Source organism: Epinephelus fuscoguttatus, linkage group LG2 (assembly GCF_011397635.1).
Source record: "Epinephelus fuscoguttatus linkage group LG2, E.fuscoguttatus.final_Chr_v1".
In the NCBI taxonomy this organism is placed as follows: domain Eukaryota; kingdom Metazoa; phylum Chordata; class Actinopteri; order Perciformes; family Serranidae; genus Epinephelus; species Epinephelus fuscoguttatus.
The window spans coordinates 32,737,578-32,761,892 of NC_064753.1; the positions used below are offsets into that span (position 1 = coordinate 32,737,578).

At 38.5% G+C, this 24,315-nt stretch overlaps 1 protein-coding gene across 1 annotated transcript in view; it reads left to right on the plus strand.

The window, feature by feature from the left end:
- LOC125903215 (glypican-6-like) overlaps positions 1–24,315 on the plus strand; it is a 235,236-nt gene that overhangs the window by 91,453 nt on the left and 119,468 nt on the right. Inside the window, exon 3 of the mRNA XM_049599991.1 lies at positions 17,822–18,213. Within this exon, the coding sequence (XP_049455948.1) occupies positions 17,822–18,213 (392 nt within the window). The remainder of the gene's footprint in view (positions 1–17,821; positions 18,214–24,315) is intronic.

Consider the following 24,315-nt stretch of genomic DNA (forward strand, 5'->3'; position numbering starts at 1 on the left):
AAACCCTCATGAAAAAGCAGGTAGAGCAAAGCCTTGCATAACTTATCCCAGCTGACATTTGGCAAGAGGCGGGGTACACCCTGGACAGGTCACCAGACTATCACAGGGCTGACACACAGAGACAGACAACCATTCACACTCACATTCACAACTACAGACAATTTAGAGTCACCAATTAACCTGTATGTCTTTGGACTGTGGGAGGAAGCTGGAGTACCTGGAGAAAACCCACGCTGACATAGGGAGAACATGTAAACTCCACACAGGGGGGCTCCCCCACTCTGGGGCTTGAACCCTCCACCCTGGGTTCAAACTGGGAACCCTCCTAGGTGATATACACTGGATATAAAATCTTATGTGACTGTGTACTTTTATGTCATAACAGCCACATAAATTAGGATCTTTAATGTTTATTTAATGGGGACAGTGCACAATACATACACACACACTGGGTCCCAACTAGAGATAAGTGATCTATCAGTCCCATAAGTAATCATGATATAATTGATTAAAAACAATTAATCCTAAATGTCCAGCCAGACATGTAGTATTAATGTGATAAAGTAAATTTTCTGGAAATTCAATTCAGAAGCTGGTTATATGTAAATCAAACAACCAGATGGGAATGTCCGTTTGTGGCTAATCCAGTGAATTTAATGCCTTTTTAAAATCAAGGTACTTTATCACATCGATGCAGAAATGGATTCAGTGTTGCCATAAAGCATCTATACTCATTGATATGCAAAGTTCACCACAATGGCTGAATACAGCCAGATTTATTGAAGAGATGGCCACTGTGCTATAAATTGTTAAAATAAAAAAAAAAATCCATTTTCTGTTTGATATTGCACAGTTAAGTTGACTTCAAAAAGGCGTAATAAAATGTCCTTTTTTTCTTTAATGTAATAACACATGAATTAAACACTTGACTTGACATTCTCCCGTTCCTTTGATTTTCCCTTGGGTAGCTAATTCCAGTTCACTGTTCTACAGGCTGAACATGTGGAGATTTGCTAAATGGCAAAGGAGAAGAATGCAAATCCTTTTATGCTGTGCACCTGAACATGCCGTGTTAAAAACAAAGACAGTCACAGGAGCAAGGCAGTGCCACAGCCATTCAGAGGAAGAAAGTAAGCAGAAAAAGAAGTGTAAAAAATGTCAGTGACATGACATGATTTCCGACAATAATTTATATAAGATTTATATTTTAATGTGTGCAAAGGTATCAGATCATGTAGGCTTTATTGTCAAAGTAGACATTGCACAGAGAAAAGGTTGTCTTAATTCACTGTGTGCCCTTTTTTCTGGAATTAATACAAAGAATTGAAAGTAAGTGGCCGTGTATTGTGGATGCAATTTTGTTCTTGTTTATTCTGTAACTGGGGACTTATTTTTTCCTCCGGAAAGTCCCGAAAGATCTTGACTCGCAGGGAATTGAGATCATGTGGTGACTCACTTTCCTTCCTCTCAACCCGCAGTCTGACCTGCATTGATCCCCTGAGTCCATCGGCTAGTGAAAGGTTTCAGTGCTGGGTATGATGTCATTGTTCCCACCTGGCGCAGAGCCAGGGACTGACACATGCTCAGCATCAGTTCGGGAGGACTGAACCGGGCCCGTGGCCTTTACCTTTCCTCTACATCGCTGTATTGCACTTTATTGGAGAGTCAAGATAACTTTTTGCACGGTGCTCTGAGAGGATATAATGGGAGATCAGCACCTCTGTGATCTCCTGTCATAGGTTGTTCTTCTGTGAGGCAGTAATACTTCAGTGGCTGCTCGATAGCTGGATCCCAGGTACCTATTATAACCTTAAATTCTGCTTTGAAGCTCTTATTTGTTGCTTTCATTGATGCCTCAGTGGTCCTCTTGATTATAAATGTGGGTGTTCTCCACTGACTAATGTGACGTTCCTCATCCAGTGTCATTAGGATATGTTAATTCATGATAATTAAGGTCCTGTTATCATGCTTTCCATTAATGAACGATTGGGATTCATCAACATCAACACAGATATGATTGAAAACAGATGTTTCTGAATGTTTAATGAATCAGGCGAGAGTATTTAGTCAGGACGTTCTCATGTGCAGAAAATAATAAGCCTTTATGAGACTCTCTGTTTATAACTACTTCATGCTTTATATTTTAGTGCATGAAGAGTCGAGCTGCAGACACAGTGAGGAGATACAAATCAAACTAGAGAGGGATTTAAACTGAAAATTAGACTGTGAAGATTGAGTTTAGAGAAAACAGTATGTGTCTCTCAGAAAATCACATTATGCAGTCTGGCATAATGTGTGTGTAGTGAAAGGAAATATTTAAAATGTTATTTTGTTCAACTGTCTCGGAGCAATTCTGCCCATTTAAGTCATTTGACATTATGAGGCTCCCCTCCCTTCAGCAATACAGCTGTTGCATTCAGTTGTATTTTTAAATGTTAACAGTGTTTAATCCCAAACTAACACATTTTCACTCCCACCTTGTCAAATACTGACACTTGTTTAGTGGTCCTACACGTCAAAATATGGCGCTTTATAGGTTCCCCTCAGTGTCATTTTTAGACGCTTAGGGAAAGTGTGTCAGTTTATGGTTTTTATATGCATTGTGTCTTTTAAAAATAAACTTTCCATGTAGTCTGAGTGGGCAGAAGTTTGCTGCATAGATCAGCCTCTCACTGGGCGGAACGAGCCACCCGCTGAAGTGCCGCCCTACCACCTCCGGTTGTGTAGCAGTTTTCAAGCGCACCGTTGCTGTGGCACCGCCAAGAACGATTGTGATTGGTTGAAAGAAATAAAAAAAGCCGGAGTGTTTTTTTCTCCAATCTTAAAGTGAGAGTCGGCACAGCCAGACCTTTCTTTTCTTGAGAAAGGTCTGGTGAGCGAGACTACTTTCCTTGTAAATGTACAGTTTCAGTTTGTTAAATGCGTAGAGTTGCTTTCCAAAAGAAAATGAAAATGTAGGCAACAAAAGCAAGTAGTAAGGTACAGAAAAATACCTCATGATTTGACTTGAAATAAGTACATTTTTAACAACATAACATCACAGTGACAACGTAGAGTGCTAGTATGCTACACATAGTAGAACACTACTCAGTTATCAAAGCAACTTGGTTGACTTTTGGTTTCACATGGTACACAAATACTCTCCCGAGTCTCCCGAGTTAAATTCTGGAGATTGTTTTTAACCCATCCATCTCCGCTCCCGCCTGCCATATGCAGACTTCCTTGCTCTGTATACTATGTGGCAGTTGCTTGGAGCAATGAAAAATGACAGCACCCTGTGCGTCTCATACGGCTGCCAAAGGATTCTTTGGTGATCAACACGTTCTCACTTCAACCTCGTCACATTTGGTCAACGTTTGGTCGTGGACTTTCAATGTCCACATATAATGTGTGGTTGTTGACGTTCTGGGACGCGGTGTCAGCTTGTACCTGTTACATGGATTGTCTGTTTTCAAAACACATTTCTGTTTTCACAGGAGATGTACAGTTTGCATACAGTTTCTCACAAAATAAACGCACTATGTTGGTACAACACAGCGAATCAACCTTTTTTTTCCTTCAACAACAGATGCACGTGGTTACGTTTTTGCCAACACAAACGTGGTTGGGTTAAGGAAAAAAGAACAGGGTTTGGCTTTACAGTCTTTCAGGAAGCGAACTCCGGCCTCCTGGGTGAAGGTCAGTGGTTGTTGGACCCATCCACCACCAATCCCGCCCCTCCTTTTTGGATTTCTGCTGCCTCAGCTTTTGCTGTTGTCCTAAGGGCTACTGGCCATGTATCATGTCGACTTGAAAGGATGGCTTTTTTTGTCGATGTCTGACACCAGAAGTCACTGACCAAGTGGCGGTTTTTGACAACTTCAGAGTGAGACCAGGTTGGGTGAATCAGTATCTTATGATGAGGGCCACTGACCAAGCATCGGTATTTGACAAATTGGGAATGAAACCAGGTGGCACAAAGAGAAACCCTATGGAGTTAGAGATTTCAGCCCCCCAACCCTGGATACTCAAACCACTACTGAATACCACTGTCCAGTAAAGCCAAAACATATTCTGCAGTGCATAATAATTCATAGCAGACAGGTTGGCTAAATATTAAGAAAACACTGTTCTTTGGCTGCAGCTTAAATATGTGTCCGAGGGGAGAGAGAAGTCAGACAGCCAGCAATGAGAAAGCTCACAAATGTGAGTCAGAAACCATTCCCATTAGTCAATTCCTTTCATGCATATTCTTTATGTAATACTGATCCAAACCTACTGAGAAACACAATGGTGGGGGATTTTCATAATATTGGCAAAATATTTTGGGTAAATTAGTATAGCCTGTGCAACAGGAGACCATCACTACATCAAAGAAAATCAAAAAATAATTGCCCCCACATGCATCATTTATTATTCAATCATTTATTGCAAACAAAATAATTTGAAGCAGTCGTTTTGGGGGGTGATAACATTAAAAATGGAGCCTTACTGTTTCAGATTGACAACACCGACCATTGTTTGGTTTGCCCCTGATACTCAAGTAATTATCCACAAATAGAGAGGAAAGACCAAAACATGTATAAAGATTGTGTGTCCACTCTGGCAGTCTGTTCAGAGTAACAAACAGGACAGAAAACAATATTATCATAATTGGCTGAAGACACACACACACACACACACACACACACACACACACACACACACTCACTCATATTCAGCCGTATCTTGTGCAGGTAATGAATATTGGAGGGAACTAAACAAAACAAACCATGCAGTAATTTCAAGTATCTGTTGTGATATAGAGAAGTGTTGGCTTTAAATTGTGAATAACAATGAGATGGAAATGTACTGGCTTGTGTTTTGTTACACAGTGCACATACTGCCAACATGTACTGTGGGGCTTTAATGAAGGAAATACATAACAAAACACATCTGCTTTATATATTATATATATGGAGGATATTACCAGAGACACAGTGATGTCAAACACTTGATTGAGTTTTTCTGTATTATGTGTAAAAACTGTGAAGAAGTAAAATAGAAAAAATATGTGATAAACAGTGTAGAGATATAGACAATTTTCAAGGGTGGTTATTATAAATTGTTTCCAGTTTCCCGACGGTTTTACAACATTTTATATCAAATGGAAAGAAGTAAAAGAAAAAGAAATGATGGATGGGTTTTGCAGAGCAATCTTGGCATCTGAGGCTTATGGTAAAATTGCTATGTTACACACATGCTGCTCATGACCTCACACAGCACATATCAAGCGTGTCCCAATTTGTTAATCTCAAACATCAAAAGTAAACATCAGCTGCGGATTCTTTACAATCCAATATAAGGTGCTTTTTGTTGGTTTACTTTGATGTCATCTGCCCCTATCGTGCTCTCTCCACCTACACACAAGGTGTTACTCAAAGTCAAGGATCCTCCCTTGGTAGGACGAGTCCTTCCTATCGTGCGCAAAGAATCATGGGTACTTTATATTTGCTGAGGATACACACATGCATCCTTGAAAATTCTCTGAATGACGCACTCGGTCCTTGGTAGAATTTGAAGGATCCTTGACATTGGAACAGTCCTTAGGTAGGATATGATGATGTAACATCTTTGAAATTCAGCCATTTAAGGGTCCTTCCTTGACTTTGAGAAACTCCCACAGGCTGCATTTAAAAGAAAATAGTTTAACACAAATTAGGGTGTAAAGTTAACTTGTCCACTGGCAAAATGGCTAGTTAATGTTCAAATTGTATCTGCCACTGTAATTATTCCTATTGTGTCCTTGGTTGTTGAGTGAAGCAAATCTATCAGCCACTTGTATATTTTACCAGCATTTGGCTAGTGAATGGTGCCAATTTCGTGCCACATACTAAATATTCATGATTACGGGACCACTGCTCTCAGTATTGGAGAGGATGTCCTCACATAACCAATATAAAAATAACTTTACTCCATTCATGTTTGGCTCAAGTACAGTAACCCATTGAACATAACAGTAGATGAAATGTGACACTTCTGTCTGGAATACGAAACACTAACCATGTCTGTAAGATGATCTGGATCACAGGAGCTCACAAGGTCAGAGATGTGGTTAGGTGCTAGTCCAGCACAATTTACTGGTCAGGCTTGAAGGTGACCAGTAAATTCTCGGTATCAATGTTGTTGACAAATTTGATGAGATTTTGAATGACAAGAGAGTGAAGAGAAGTGTGTCTTAATTAAAGAACAACAGGCATCTGATTAAACAAGACGAAAGCTGCTGGTTAGGGTGCTCTCAGACCAAGAGTTTGCCTTCTTTGGAACGAATCAGGGACTAATTTTGTTACAAAGCTGCATAATTGCCTAGAGTTGGTTGATATTCTCACCGCAGCATTTACAAGAGGACCAGATAAAATGCCTTGCGCGAGAAAGCAGCTCTTGATTAGTCAGAATTTCCGTGCTGGAAAAATCCAGGAAGTAAAGAGTACACTTGCAAGATAAATGTGACACTTTCTAATGTCACAATGGAGGGACAACTACGCAGGTTGATTTTAGCGCTGGTCATCGTGGACTATATTGCTGTCATTGTTCATTTTAGTCAAATCATACAGTTTGAAAACGAGGCATGGCTCCAACTAGAAAACAATGTTTTGATGCATTGGATGTGCTGAATGTGCATATTAAGGCAGTACAGGAGGAGGTGCACAATAATAATCCTCCAGGACTGTAACATGCTCATGTTTAACACAAACAATGTGTCATGTGACTGCAGTTAGTTCGGATCAAGGTCTGAACACCAAAAATGAACCACACCAGAGTTTGTTTGAAACCAGTCTGAGACCACCTCTTCAGGAAGGTCTGGGTCCCTTCCGGCTGGTTTCTCACTTCGCTTGGGGGGACCATGAATGTCTGTACCAAATTTTACTGTATCCATCCAGTACATGTTGAGATATTTCACTGAAAAATAAATATGTTAACACAATACTGGTATTAGAGGAAAAATCAGAAGCTTGCCAAAGTCAGTGTGATTCATCCTCTGGGGGACAGGAATGTCTTTACAATATGACACAGCAGTATGGCCAATTGTTGTTGAGATATTCAGTCTGGACCAAAGAGTTGGACCCTTTGAATGACATTTCCCCAGCTAGATCCACTAACACTGCTAAAAAAAAACGTTATTTCCTCAGTCCCTAAGTACTCAGTGGTGAGAAGCCGTTCAGACGGATACTCAGCGCTGTTAACTTGCAGTTTAAGTGGTTCACTCGAGTAAGGTTGTTACAGAAACTTTCCCACTTTGACATCTTTGAGAATTATCAACACTTCTGTCAACAAGCAAGAAATTGGAAAGTTTTTGGTCAGTGTCAACCAAAACGCTGGATAGATGATAAAAGTCCTCGAATTGTAGTGGTATACCAGCATCAAATGATGAATAGGAGTTCATGCAGAGGGTGAATGAGTTTACAGGAGTTCACAGGTCATTTTCTCAAGTGCTTATGAACCAGATTTCAGAGTCTGAGCTTTATACATTTGACGATATGTGTTACATCCTCTTGACAGAGTGTTGTCCCTCTCTGACTCCATTCAAAATGCATGACCAGAATAAAATATATAGGATGTAATAATTCCCTGGCAGAGCTTTGTACAATAACTACCCTCTGGTCATTCAAGACTGTCGGACCATTAATTGAAATTTGTTCTTAATTAACCACAGTCACTATTATAGATTTCATTGTTCGAGCCAGTAAAAAAAATGAGTTTTCAAGCAGTCTGAAGTAAAATTAATGGGTGAGTGCAGGTTCCTTTCTTCTTTGAAAAAAAAGTGTTATTATCAGAGCAACAGAAAGGTCACCTTTATTAATCATGATAATTATTTACAGTAATTAGGCCAGATATCAAAGGAGCACTTTGTAACTGCTCTCAGAGAAAATTGATTCTTCACGCTCGGAATTACTTCAAGGGTACTAACACGTTTTGTATTTTGTATGCAATATGAAAACCACAAAGTCCAACCTCAATTACGACTGGCACTAATGTGGTGGTTCTCTTTACCACCGTTTTTATTTTGATTATTAGGCTTTTTATTAACTCTGCTTTGTCCTCAGAGAAAAAAACCCAAGGCTGGCAAGATGATCAAAACAGTTAGAAAAATAACCTTAAATTATAATTATATAGTAGTTTTATGTGACAAACCTATTTGTGCATTTTACAGCACTTAAAGAACCTAATTTAACAGGACAAATATGATAAATTAAAGGAATCAGTACATCAAAAATAATGGTTATTATTGAATTGTTTTCATAATCAGTATTTTTTATTGTTTTCCTCTCAAAAAACCCCAGCATCAAATGGAATACATCATATGGCTTATAAATCTGTAAAAATAAGGAAGGACTAGAGAGGTAACACAGCTGTATAATTAAACAGAAAACAGTGCTCTGACAAACTGACTAAAAGACAATTAACAAAACAAAAAAATACAGATAAGTAAAAATAAAAGGAAAAAATAGTTAAAGTAATCATAGGCAGATGTGAAGATAACTGAATGTCACATTACACATTTCTAGATAATTTTCATGGGTTTGAGCCAGTATGTTGTCATAGTTTCATCACAAATCTTTAATGAAGGAAATGTCTTTTGCCATTATTTGATCATTTTAAGAAACTCTATGAAAGACAACTATTTTGAGTAGCCTGAGGATGGAAAAATTGACAAGGTTTTTATTTCTGGTAACTTTTTGTGAAACTCTTTGGGAGTTCATAATTTGATCTGACAGGATATTCACAAACACTATACGCTGTCAAAGAGCAATGACTTATCTCATAAAAAAATAAACAATTACGTATTGTTATCATATCAGGAGAAAATTGTAGATTGCGAGACTCGTGTGCAGCCTTTCCTTTTTCACTGCTTCCACAAAATAAAGAGAATAAACTGGAAAAATTCGAACCCGTGAGATTATTTATTTGATTTAATTGATTGAAAATTAATACCTCAAAAGAAGTAATATTTGCTTCACTTTAAAAAATGTTGTAACACTTTCTATGTGGGTATCACCTATTTTCCTTTTTTAGGTAGTCTGTATATAATTTCTATGTTTAATTTTTATTTTGATAAATAGTGTATTTCTAAAGATGAACAGCCATCAAAAGACACTCAGAGCATTGTAAAGATGATTTTGAAGGGTTGTATATAAACCTATGCATATCATTTAAATTTTAAGTAAGTATATTAGTAAGCAAGTAACAAAACCAGTAGATAAACCTACTCATCTGTTAACAGTAACAACTGGGTCATAGAAAATATTATTACACATACTCCAAAATATTGTATAATCCCTGCACTGCAACATGCACATGTCGAGCTGCATTCAAACAACGCATACTTTTCTTTGGAACTAATCAGCTGAGCATGGTGTGGTCACTTGGTCGATTAAGATAATTGACATGATCAGTTTAATCCCAAAGTGGTATGGTGGTACAGTGGTTAGCACTGTCACTTCTCAGCCGAAGAGTTCTGTGTTTGAATCCACCAGCCATCAGTTGTGTAATGTATTGAAAAATGTAAAGTATTCTTAACTTATAAGAGTGTCGCATCTGTTAAATTTAGGTACTCGTTACTCAAGACATGAGATGAAATCTACTCGGACGAACTGAGCACAAATTGTTACCTCACATTTACTGAGATTTGTTTTCACAGTGTGAGAATCTGTTTGAAGTTTAGACCAGAGTCTTAGAGATTAACATTTGTACGTGTTGACTCAATTAGAGGGTGTAATTTTATTTGCTAATGTTCCAAATTTGAAGACTTTGAAAATGTTAGCATAAAACAGAAATCTGTGTTTGGCTTCACATATGCTTAAAAACCTCCTTTGCCACAAGGTGGATACTTGAGATAACAACAAATAATAGGTAATAAGGGGCCAAACAGTTGGGATAAAAGTACTAAAGTATTAACAGTTACCCTCTGTGTCTTATTAGCTGAGTTTTGTCCATTGCCTGACCCCTCACTTAGTCTGCTTTTTTGGCTATGGCTTATTTTCTGTTTATTTTGAGCAGAGTTTGTACTGTAAAAAACAAAGAACAGACAAAGAAACTTTTGAGAAACTTTTGACAAAAGCGCTCTTATTTCACAGAGAGTTTAGCTCTGAAATTGAAGCCCTCCCAAGTTTTTTGTTTTTTTTTGGCTTGTTTTTTCCATTTCCTTGGAACATCCATATTTTCTTGTCCAACTTATTTTTGATTTGTGCAGTCTTCATTACTTAAGAGATTTGGATGATTCCTAAATGTACAAGTATTAAGACCCTTAAGGCCGGATAGCTGAATGTTATCCAAGGTCAATAACTCTCAATGATAATTCCCTGGCCAAATATGTGTTTTGGCCAGCAGAGACCAATTCACTCATCACGAGTTGGCAAGCTGGAGCTGCTATCTGAAACTCTCAGTACAGACTGTTTTCCAGGTAAAAGGCCTTGAAATTACATAAAGACCTAACAGTTACACAAGAGGAGAGTGGTGATTATTTCAGTGCACTTGCTCATTAGTTCAAGAACTCTTAGTTCAGATTCTATAACAACTGATTCGTACTTACAATGAAGTTTATCTGAGGTATGTCATTTAAAAGAAGACTCATTTGTAAAGGCAAATGCTACTGTTGTATGTGAATAATCAAATGACCTTCTTGAGATTTTCCAACAATAATTCAAACAAGAATATTTTTCAAAAACACATAGATGTTGTAAACAATAAAAAGACTTGCAGTTTGAAAGTCCTTCAAGTTCTACTCCGGATCAACCAGTCGAACAGAGACAATCTGAAAAGAAAATTGTACACTTGAAATTGTTGCGGAGATCTATCATAATTCAAATTCCTGGTACTTCGTATGTTTCTGGTTATTTAGTCCAGTAAGGCCTAAACAAGAGAAGACCACTGAGGTCAGTCATTTACATCATTTTGATCTGAAAATCAATAACCACATTCCAACATCGTGACCAGAGCTGGTTTCCGTCAGCTGCATTATATCATAGAAACCCTGAAGGTCGTTATGTGGTGTCAGTCACTTCTGGCTTTACCTGCCTGGAAGTACAACATTATCAAAGCCATTATTTTATCAGATTAAATGATTTAGTTATTATCTATTAGCAGTCTTTCACACTAAATTCACTTCACTCCAGAACAGTGTCTGATCTGTTCATAATGACCTCTCATGTCATTGTCTGGGACTCAATTAGCCTGTATTAAACTTAATTTTGTGAGCTCAGAATTTTTTTCCTTGCACAGTTCATATTAGCCCAGACTTTCTTGTTTTATTGGTTCATTTCTTTAATGGAAATCATTTCATTGGCCTTGATCATTTTACATCAACTGTGCAGACATGAAACACTGTCCCAGTCTTTAGGAGAAACTTTATTGTATGCAAAGAGGACCAAGATTAGGTGCATATTGGTAAAAATATACAGGCCCAGTCATGGCATTGTTCATTTCTACAAACAGCAAACATGTTACATTTGCATGTTTCACATATTATAGCAATATTACTAAAGTGGCATAGAATGTGAGCTGACTTTGACATTGGGGTGTGGAGGGGATGGAACGTGGCCAAGCTGCAGACCACTATTCGAGACCAACAAACAACAGAACTGGTTGTGTTTTAGCGAGTCATTGCTGTGTTCTAATAGGGCTGGGCAATATGAAGATACTATATTGTTACTGAAATATGAGACTATATATTGTCTTAGATATTGGATATTGTTGTATCGTGATATGGCATGAATGGTGTTTTCTCCCTCGTTTTAAAGGCTGAATTACAGTAGAGTGATGTAAATTTATCAACTTACCTGACTTTTAATTTGTTTTAATGCTTACCATAACTCATTTAAGTGTTATATCCACATTATTCAAAAATCTCATTGTGTTGATGAACAAAAACAAAACAGTAGTTACTGATGCATACAGGGTATTTGGTCAGAAATATTGTTATGTTCAATTTCTATTTTTGTCAATGTCTCCCAGTCCTAGCATTAATGATTAAAAATAAAAAAAAAGATATTAAAAATATTGAGATATATACTGTGTATAGAGATATAGCCTAAAAATACCATGAAATAATTTTCAGGACATATCGCCCAGTCCTGGTTGCCGGTGCCTTTTTAGGCACCAAACATGGGTGTTGCTGTTTTTCCTGTAGAAATTGTACCTCCGAAACCTGCTGTTTTAAGCCAGAACATGATATTTTCCTAACCATAACCAACAACAAATACTTTATATATACATACTAATAACATGGTTATTGTAGATTAGCTGGGCTTAGCTGTTAGCGGTGTCTGTAATAACCATAGACTGTATAAAAATAAGGGAATAACTCAAACGGTCCGTGAAACAAATATTTTTTCCAGCGGATATCTTAGTTACAACATGATTGAGCTAGCAAAGCAGTTTTGTGTTGCTGTGTGTGGTATTTATTCAGTTTTGGGAAATCATGATGTCTAGAAAGCATCAGTGGCTGCAGCTGACAGGGACAGCTAACAGCAGCAGCAAAGCTATCAGGACGTCATCTGTTAAAAGCCTCCTGTTGTCGGATACAACATGAAACTACTCCAGTTAGCTCAATCATGTTGTAACTCAGACATCCACTGGAAAAAAAACATTTTTTTCACGGACTGTTTATTGAGTTATTGAGTTATCATAGACACCGCTAATGGCTAACAGCTAACGGTTAGCCCAGCTAATCTACGATAACCATGTTAATAATTACAAAAACGTGCACACAGAAATAGTAATGTTTGTTCAATCATTGTGTTTATAGACTTTACAAACATCAGATTAGTCTAAATGGTGAGATAGTGATGTGAAAAATGTATATATATATATATATATATATATATATATATATAAATAACAGCAGAGTTTAGCTATACATATATATATATATATATATATATACATACATATGGATAGATAGATATAGCTAAACTCTGCTGGTTTTCTGCCCGGAAGTATTTGTAAACAACAAGGCGATTCCCTCTATACAGTAAGGTGTAGATGTTACATATCCAAGGTTTGCAGCAACCTTTTCACGATTAAAAAGCTCATTACATGATGATTGAGATTACTTTCTTCTGAATAGTTGGACTTCACTGCCACTTGATGTGAGGCAACAGCCTTCTAAGAACCCTGCAGTGTCAGGTAGCCTGAAAATCAGTGGCTTGGCAGAAAGGTCGTGATTCATATTCTTAAATTAAACATAATAGAGTCAAATGTACAAGAGAACAGATCAGTCTCATTACTTCAAAGGAAGTCTTTTTGCACATAACTACAGTAAATAATTTTGATAACATTGTGTTGCTTTTGTTTTGTGATACATATGAATCACCATGAGAGCTACTTAAATGGCAGCACAGAGACAAAATTGCATGCACAATACACAGGGGTTTATGTGTCCTTGATTCAGGTCCAGTTGGAAAAATGGAATGAAAAAGGCCCTGAGGGCTCCTAGTATTTAAACAAATGTAGGTGTGATGGCAGGTCACTCAATTGCAGGGAAACTAGAGTGAGTGACTAGGGACCGGTCCTCTACCTGCTTAAGGTGTAGACGTGGTGTGCTATTTCAATAGAGAGAAAAGATGACGGGTTAAACAAGTAGAAAAATGTGATTTAAAGGGATTCCAGTGCAGTTTAACATGAACTGTAACTCCCACCAGTCTTGGAAGTAATGGGCAACAAACTTGTGCTTTTACATTAGCATGTAAAGCCAGAGGATATGCAGATGTAGAATATTGTGAAAAGTTTCTCAGGCACTTGTGCTGGTGGTTTAACACACTTTGCAGAACAGTGGATTATCATGCGGGGTTCAGAGTTTGACTCTTGAACTCATCTGCAGTACGAGTGTTTGTATTATTCCACTTAACATAGTCAGTAGTTCATTTAAACATTGCCTTTTCCCATCAAACCGCTTACACTGTGCCAAAATGACTCTAATGGGTTGATATGGTTGAATGATGCACACAGTAAAGAGTGTAATGTATCAGGGCATGATCTAAATATTTATTTTTATTTCGATATGTTTAGATTACCAGTATGATAGGATTACATTTACATTACTACATTACTACATTATTTGGTTGTTGTTGATCATGTTAATGAATTAAATGGCTTTTCCCCACTGTACTTTGATAGCCCATATGATTAAGTATTTTAAATGACCTCAGCTCAAACTGAATCAGATAGGATATGGAAGAAATAGTCTTGAATGTTAATCTTGAAATCTTGGCAATCTAAGATTCTACTGTTTGCATTTTTCATGTTTCAGTGTTTCAAATATTTCTTAGATTCTTGTTTACCTTGATTACATACACAGCCCGCCTTCACCATAAACAAAGTCGGCTGCATGTGAGCTGACTCATCGTTCCTTATGGTTTAGTCTCATTATCGCAAGCAGGGGAATGTATTATTAGATATGACCACCACATACTGTAGCTGTGTGACTGCATTCATTAACAATGCAAAGAAATGTCAACCAGAAAACCCAACCAGGAGATGAGTCCCCCGTATGGTTTGTTAGCAAGCATGACATGTGAAATGTCTGCAGCGTGTTTGTTTACAGAAGGAGGGAGGAGAAATATTTGGCATTTGTGCATGGAGAGATGTGTTATGATCTTCCCATCATTTACGCCTGTGCACTCAGGAACATGGGATCCTATTTGCTCGGCTTCAGTGAGATTTCCCAGCTAGTGCTGATTTTTTTTTTCTCTGTCTTTCATTTTCCTCTTTGTTGGGCGATGTAGTAAAGCTCAAGAGATCAGGTGCTCGTATGGAAGAAAGCCACTTGGGCAGATGACAAGAAGCAATGATATAATTGCTGTGAATGTTAAATTTGAATTGTGTTGTTGCACTTTCGCAGTTTGACATCTGTATTTGAAGCAATTTTCAGTGTAAAACAATGTAAAATCATATCCTTCTATCAAGATTATGTAATGTATATTTTGTGTATATTTGTCATATGTACATCTAGATAACTCAAATTAATTGCTTTATTAATGGAAAAAACGTCTACATGTTTGCAGTCCTAACAGGCTCTTAGTCACTGTAGGAGTTACCGCAAACATGTCACACAAATAGGCACTTGACTACTTGTTAATACTGCATGCATGGGTATTTGGATTGACCACAGACTGTATATAAAGAGGAACGATATGACAGCTCCCCAAAAGTGAAGCCAAAACATCTTAATTGCCCCCTGGTGGCTGTCTGCAGTAAAGGTCATAAACGCCACCCCTACATTGTTAGCAGAAGAAACATGGGCCAAACTAAAAAATAAAGTACATGTCAAATAAATTTCTCCCTAAGATTTTTTTCTGTCATTTTAGGTAGTTCTTATCAAGCTGCTGTATGTTCAAGTGTTAATTTTGCTGTCAAGTTTGATGTTACTTATTCGATGCTATAAAACAGGCTGGTAGGAGGAGTCAGGAGTCAGGCCAATGATGCCGAGTTGGGCACTAACCAAATGTCAATAACTAGCATTTGGTCAGTGGCCTTTTTGGTCAGACTCTGACACATAGAAGCATACTACTGTGGCAGTCCATGATGACCCCAGAGTTGGCGTTTGTTGACGCTCTGGGCAACTAGGAGTACAAGAGCAAGAGAGTCCACATTGGGTTGGTGGGCGGGGAGGTAGATGGGTCAACCACCTCCAAACTTTCAACAGGGAGCTTGCTGTTTGTGTCCAGTGTGAAACCAAAGGTCAATTGAGTTTTTACATTTTATATTTAATATATTCAGTATATATTAAATACTTTTGGGCTTTTCTTTGTAGTAATCTTAGTCTGTGTTTTGTATTTCTTGTTTTAGAGCTTTACATTTTTATTCTATATTTTTGTTCTATGTTGTTTGTCTGTAACTTATGTTGCTGCCTGTCTTGGCCAGGACACTCTTGAAAAAGAGATTTTTAATCTCACAAGGTTTTTCCTGGTTGAAAAAGGTTAAATAAAACAATAAATGAATACATTTAAGTTTATTTTGAAAGACTGTAAGACTTTAAGGAGCAGAAATTATACATTTCCTGTGAAGACATCATTTTATTTTGAAAAAAAGAGAAAGCGCATAGCAAACCTAAATTGACACTCTGCCTCTGAACGTCTAAAACTGACACAGGTGGAGTACCTGGAGTGTCAGATTTCGATATGATGGGCCACTGACCAAGCGTGAGATTTAAAGAGTTGGAAATGAGAAATGTGTTGAGATATATGTCTCTCTTCCATGGGCACTACTGCACATACTCTGGTTCCAAATAAGCAGGACTGTCTGCAGGATTTTAGGAATACTGATGTCCAACAACCAAGCTTGCTAGGGGGGTTCGGGGCATTCATTCATTCGTTCATTTTCCATAACTGCTTATCCTGTTAAGGGCCGCGGGGGGGCTGGAGCCTATCCCAGCTGACGTTGGGCGAGAGGCAGGGTAAACCCTGCAGAGGTTGCCAGACTATCGCAGGGCTGACACAAAGAGACAGACGACCATTCACACTCACATTCACGCCTACAGCAAATTTAGAGTCACCAGTTAACCTGCATGTCTTTGGACTGTGGGAGGAAGCCAGAGTACCCGGAGAAACCCACGCTGACACGAGGAGAACATACAAACTCCAGGCTGGGTACACACCCTGGACAGGTTGTCAGACTATCACAGGGCTGACATGTGAATGGACAGACATCTTAAAATGCTAATGGTACATAACCAACACTATGTGGACTATGTGTAAAAGGGAAGAAATATCTTGTAACTAGAAAATTACTCGGAGAGCGCAGACCTCCGCCAAGCAGCTTGGATTTCCCGCCATTTTTTAATTTTATCCACTTCACTTCAACCGATCACCACCAAAATTTTATCATCTGTTCCTTGTCCCATTATCAACCTTTTCATCAATTTCATCAAAATCCGTTCAGAACTTTTTGAGCTATTTTGCAGACAAACAGACAAACGCCAGCGAAAACATAACCTCCTTGGCGGATTACAGTGTGCACCTCCTAGCCATGCTGGCCGTCGTATATCAGTCACCCACTGAGGGAGAAAAAGCCTGTCCAGATGCTCAGACACCATTTCCACAGATGTGTCTAAAGATGGTTTTATCCTCTTTTGAACTGCAGAACCATTATAGTTTATTTGTCTTTAAAAAGGGGGAGAATTAAACACTCCGTGAGCTTTATGTTAATTTATCAGTGTTAAACAATGTAAGGTGTGTGTACTGAATCAACAGCAGGAATAATAATAGAAATAAAATAGATGTGCTTGTCTCCTGGTGAAATTTGGTATCATTAACATACTCTTCAGATAATTCGAAGCGAATGAAGCCTCTTTCAATATACTGTAACACAATATTCAATTATAGGCTCATAGGCCAGCTGCCTCGGCGGACAAATAAATTGTTTCAGTGAGGAACTAATGCGTCTGGGAATAATGGTGGGTGCTCAGGATGATAATGTATACTAGTGTCTGTGTCTAAAACTTGTGAATATTTTGTTACAGTATGCAATCAGAACCTTTACATTAATCATTCATAGTCCTTGTGGCCCATTATTTCTGATATTAAATTATTAATGCTCTGGACTGACTTTCTTCACATAATCAAGTACCTATTGTTGGCTGGCTGCTATACATTGCTGTTGTGTGTGCAGATGGAGCCATAAAATATTTTATACAACAACAGTACACTGACATGATTATGCTGTGCCATATGTTTGCAAAGCTTTTTGTCTCGTTTATATTGTAGAGTAAGACATGAGATACTGTAAAAATCTGCACAATGACCCAGCTGTTCCTCTCCTCTGTCCCTCCCTCCTCCCCACCCCCCAAAACCATCCATCCATCTAGAGTTTTTCTTGGAGCTGCTGGACAATTCTGAGAAGTCTCTCAACAGTATGTTCACACGGACGTACGGGAAACTGTATATGCAGAACTCAGAGGTGTTCCAGGACCTGTTCACTGAGCTGAAGCGCTACTACACGGGGGGCAATGTCAACCTGGAGGAGATGCTCAATGACTTCTGGTCCAGGCTGCTGGAGCGCATGTTCCAGTTACTCAACTCCCAGTACCACTTCACAGACGACTACCTGGAGTGCATCAGTAAATACACAGATCAGCTGAAGCCCTTTGGAGACGTGCCCAGGAAACTGAAGGCCCAGGTCACCAGGGCCTTCATCGCCGCACGGACGTTTGTCCAGGGGCTAATGGTGGGTCGGGAGGTTGCCAACAGGGTCGCCAAGGTGAGTTAAACTTTCCTCTTGTTGCTCTTTTGTCTGTTGTCATGTTGCTTGGCTGTTAAGTGATCCGGTGCTGTCCAGCAGCTTTGAGATAAGATGTTAAGCATTGCAAATACCATCTAAGATTTTATGCCTGCTGTGGAATAAGTCTCTTTAACACTGGGTTGATTTCATGATGCTATGAATTATTCTAGTCAATATTATATATGTATATTGAGTCCACAAGAGAACCATGGCTTAAAGAAATATATATTTAATCATTAATATGATGCTATTTTCTGCTGCACATACTGTACTCAGGGTATAGAAACAGTAATGATGATCTATTTACCTTCACCTTTTTTGCACTATTCACACAGATGTTCTTTGCAATTTCTTCACTGGACTTAATATCAGACTCCTATAGATTGGATTGCATCTGAATTATTCATTAAAAGCGCAGAAATAAAGAACAAACATTTTCATTCCATACGAGGATCTTTCTTTTGGATGCACTTGATCTCCGGGGCGTGAGGGCCAGTGCGAGACATTTCTTCATATGACTGGTGGAGTACACAGCACACAGTACACAGTACACAGTATGCTCCACATTTCAGAAGAATCACCCGCAGAGAGCAAAGCTTTGCAAAAGAGAAAAGATTAAAGCGCACATCCCGCCGAGATTTCTGATGTGCTTTTGTTTGTCTTTGCTATTCTCATTTTGTTACTTTTTGGACATTGTATGTCGGGAAAATTAGTGACATTTTCCACACTGACAGTTAATTTGACAATATTAATAATGATGTTTTTCTTTGTTGTTGTTGTTGTTTATGGTTTGGTTTTGAGAAATTGGTTTGATTTGATTCTGGAAAATAAATATGTTTTTAGAGCATTATCAAACACTGGAGATTAGAAATGTGTTTTTAAAGGCTTAGCGGATATGTTTTCTAATTCCATGTTAAACACAGAAAGTTATGCAACAGTTTTTCATCAACGTCTGAACTATAAAAAGTTATATAAGCAAAGCTGTTTGCTGACGGTGGCACAGTGCACTGCTCCTCTTTATGAAATACATGCAGATACTGGCAGGAATGATGAAACTAGCTGGGACTTATTTACAGACAAATGTCATTTAAATTACATTAAAATTGAGATAAATGGGCAAGTTTCCTGGAAGAAAACAAAACAGTGGACATAAAGGTGTAAGATGAGGGCTTATAAAGCTAAATATACCAAATCTAACATAAGATTTTGTTCAGGTTAAATTTTCTGTCCTCACTTATATCATTGCCAAGTCATTTGTATTTATTGGTTTAGAGATTATAAAAGACGATAATGAGCCTTTCAAGATACTTACAAACATGGAATACGTAAGCACTCAAGTCAGAAAACCCTGGCTACATACCGTTATAGAGTTACAGCTACTGATTTGTCTTCAGAAATAGATACTATAATCTGGTATTTTTCAGCACTAGTTCCTCTTTTAATTTCATTCACTTGCTGATAAATCATAATGACAGCTTCAGTCTGGAAAGTTGTTGAACCCTCCAAAAATGAATGAAGGCTTCTTCACCTGCAATTAGACAAATGATATAAAACTGTAGGGTTTTTTTTTCACAAGTTCAAACATCAGTTTTTAAATGTCGTCAGAGTTCAGCAGCGATAGGATTCTTTTTTTTGAATGTGGTTTTATCTCGACGCTCACTGTGCCTCTCAGTCGAAGAGGGGAAACAAATTGTCAGAAGAGGAAAGAAAGAAAGTGAGATGGCAAAAAATAAATGATATGCGCTGAAAAAGCTTTAATCATTCTCATGTTGGAGGCTTAACCAGCTCCTTGTGTTAAGCTCTGGCCGCACAGAGGCAGATCATAGAGTCGGGCAGACTGTGAAAATAACTGTAGGCATTATATAATATCACAACTTAGACTTATGACCACATATGAATCTTTGTTGTATCACAGAAAATGCTCTTTCACCTGAAGAGTATACAGTAAACAACAACCAGAGGGCTACACCTATTACTGTCATTATTTATTAATCTGCTTCTTATGTTAGTTAATGATCTATGAAATGTCCAAGGAGTAGTTAAAAAAACATTCTCCAAGCTCCAAGGTGATGTCTTTTTTGTCAAAACAGTCCAAAACCAACCTAATCTTTTTATTCGGCCAGGTTCAGTGCCACAAATGCTGATATGCCGCGAAGGGTCACAGATTGGCGAGTTGATCCGAGGTGCCCAGTTTTCCGCCTCATAGGGTAGACATATTGGCGGAACTTTTTTGGTTTAAAAAGAACGAAGCGGCCTTCTGCCACGGGAGGGGCTGTTGAAGACTTGTGGGAGGAGCTGTTGATGACGCCGCACGTGCGAGCCACTGGTGGTGGATAAACAGGAAACAGCTGATAGAAGAAAATAAGCGAGCAGCTAGTAGCTAGAGGGAAACGCAAACCTGATAGACACTGTAAAGATGAGTATTTTGGGAGAAGGAATTGCGTGCCCTCCTTGTCCTCGCAAACGAAGAGGCCATTAACCGTCAAATGACGGTAACGGTGAAGGACGGGCCAACTTATGAGAGAATTGCCAAAAGACTGACCAGCCGCGGCTTCCCTCCCACGTCACTGTTTACGTCACATGCTGAGCTACACGTTTTGTTACTTTCTCATGCCCCCCATTGCCCCGAAAAAGTAGGTAGGTGGCATTTTGCTGCACTCCCTGATTTTGTTTTTATACTGCCAATGCTGAAAAAAGACTGGGCTTTCCTGCAAATCTGCACAATTTCTGTTTGAAAAGGACTAGAAAGATAATCAGTGTTGCTGTTTGTTGGTCTCAAACAGTGGTCTGCCACTTGGCAGCTTTCTCATCCTCTACTGTTGCCTCTATTTACACTACTCTATTTAATTACAACAGAGTATATTAACACTTCCCTGAGTTATTTAAAGTGTATTGTTAGGTTTACATAAAATGTTACTGTATGCAGTAGGGGGGTGGGGGGGTGGGGGGGGGGGTTTGACATGCAGAAATGGTCACAAGCCGGAGTCAAACCTGCGACTGCTGCAGCGATGCATTGCCTCTGTACATGGGGCGTGGGCACTATCCACTACGTTACCGACACCCTGTAGCTACACATTTTGACAAATAAAGGCCTGTCTCTATTAGAGGCCTGGTCTAGTTGTCAAGCAGTTATAGAAGTTCTTAGGATGTATAGCTGTTTAGATCATGCATACAAATATAAATGTTTTGTCAGTATGGAGATTCTACATATTTATAGCTCGGTTAGAGTCTCCATAATTTAATCATTCAGTTCATTTTACAGAAACCACGAGCAGCATGACCTGGATGACTGAGAATCTTCACCAACAAAGAATAATGCACGCAGATTTACTGGTATGGTACAAAAGAGAGACGGGAAAAAAAAGATGGTAACTCCCCATTTCTGAAGTGGTCATAAGGTCAAATTATGTGTCCATTCCTTGATTACACTGTAAGTTATTTATATTCCTGTAGTCTGTAAGGGTCCTCAGATCAAAAGAATCAAAAGTGTTTTTCATAAATATTTTAAAAAGTTGTGAGTATTGTTTTAACAGGATAAAGTGGTGTTGTGTTGGTACAGCTGGTGCTGTAATCCTAGGGTGCTGTGAAGTGGTGTCGTGACTTTCTATGTCTGTCGGAGCGAATGAGCGGATCGGATGAATGATTCATTATTGATATGTTATCCAAAGCCTTATTTTTATGAAAGTAATTTTCCATACTGGTTTAAATAAACAATTTGATTGTATTTTCCCATGTTAACTGAGCAACAGTCTTGTGTGCAAGGAATTAAAGGCCTGTCCCATATAGACGTCTGTCCCAAATATAGGCCCGTTGAGTTCAGCGATTTAAGCAAATAATAGCCTGGGGTATTAATTGGAAGTTTTACAGTACCTACTTTTCGTACTCGTACTCGTACTCGTCGTCCTCCGCTTATCTGGGGATAAGCGGGATAAGTACTCTTAGTATTGAATTTAACTTTTATAGTGTTTAACCAGCAAATTTTAAGGCAAACAAACGAACATGAGACTTCAGTTTTACTTCATGGAAATGTCACCTCTAATGACTGTTAATCATGTAAAATACATCTTCAGAGTGTTGAATGTTTTTAGAAAAACTGGTAATTTTTGTCAACCTGATGTTGTTAATTTATGAGTGTGTGAGAAAACTGTAGCAACCAAACATGACTTGAAATAGAATAATTTAAAAAGCCACACTATCTTTAACACGCAGGAAAAGGCTACATTAAATTTTTAATCTACTCTCTCTCTTCATTTGACCAGACACTAAACCATTGCCAAATTTTATTACTATTGTGTCTGAAACTGAACCATCAGCTTGATATATTATCACCTCCCCCTGTGCCCGCTGTCCCCACATAATTACAGGGGATCTTGGGAATTTACATCATGATAGCATGTGCATATTTAAGTGCTGTATCCTCCCAGCTGTACCCTGCTGCCGTATATCATCTTTGAAGACTCAGTCGTCTTAAAGTGTTTATTATTGTCTTATGGCTCTCCACTTAGCTGGCCTTCCACAATTCCTCAGTAGCATTTCAGATGAAGAGTTAAAATGAGCACCTCTATACATCTGTCCTACGCCTAAAAGGCACCCACCCGCACTCTGGATCAAATCCCATATTCCTTGCTTCCTCATCAATTATGAAGTGGAGCCAGGAAACAGTGCGGCATTGCTGAAGGCTGTCAGGCTGGTGAACAAGCGTAGGACTGGAGGTGAAAAGTTGCTTGACATGACAAATCACCTTGACCTACGAATCACCCTGTGCACTTGCTGCTTTCAGCGACAAAAGGCTACTTGCATCTCCTTACAACACAGTCTTAGAGTGCATTCAATTTCCCTTTTCTGGGGTGTAAGCACAGCACGACATACAGTACAAAGCACTTTGTGCTCAATATCACATCCATAAGCAACAAGGATTTATGTGTACTTTAAGGTGGAACACTATATCTGTGTAGTGTTACCTTTTTTTTGTTCTGTGTTTAGTTAGTCAGATCACTCACGAGCAAATGTCATCAAACACATCTCACTGCCGTGTTGCCATAAGAAACAGACCTTACTGTAAAGAGTCATGGAATACTGTGTGCTGTATTTACTATCCTGTAGCAGTGATGGAAGATTTATTACTTAGGTAAAAGTACTAATACCATAGTGTTAAAATACTGCAATTATAAGCAAAGTCCAACCATTAAAATCATATTTAAAAAAGATTAAATTAAACACAACAATATTTGCAGGTATCAATAGTGAAAGCACTCAATGTGAGGAATATGTTGGTTCAGTGTAGAGCCGCAGCAAATACTCAATCAATGGATCATTTGATTAAGGGAAAATAAATCTGCAGGATTTATCATTAAAGCAGTTTTTAAAGGAATATTTCACCCACAAAATGACCTTTTGTATACCAGTTAGTCATGCTGTGTTACCTTGAATATGTGAAGAGAAAACTTTGTTTTTCTCTCATGCCTCCACAGGAGGAAAAAAAGGTGAACATATTGATTTATTGATTGACTGGGGACCGTGTTTAACATCAGCAAAGCTATATCAAAATATCTGTTTACAAACTATCACATCTCATGCAGTATAATTGAAGTCTCATATATCCAGTCCTATGCTTAGTACTTCCCAAACACATATATTTTTACCCCCCAAAAAAAGCCCAACCTTAATATTAGTGTCTGGCTTTGACGAGAGCATCGATAAGTTTCACTTGAAATTTAGTTTTAAAGGTGTAGTCCAGTATTTTGCACTTTGAGCCCCGTTTCTGGGTTGTTTATGATGAAATAGAGTGGTTAAGACCAAAATAGTGGAGAATTTGCGGAACTAACGAGGTGGAACATAATTGCTGTCACTGCAAACTCTGAATCCATCGCAATGGTTCAGCATATTTACTTATATATAAACAGAAGTCCGAAACGGAAAGTCGCCTCCTCCGCCCAAATCAAACCGGAATGCCAAAAAATCGGGGGTCTGCCCCCAGAGGCTGTATCACTGTCTGCCGGAAGTCCAACGCCGAATACAGCCGATGGTTTCCAAGAGTGCATCATAAACAACCCAGAAATGGGACTCAAAGTGCAAAATACC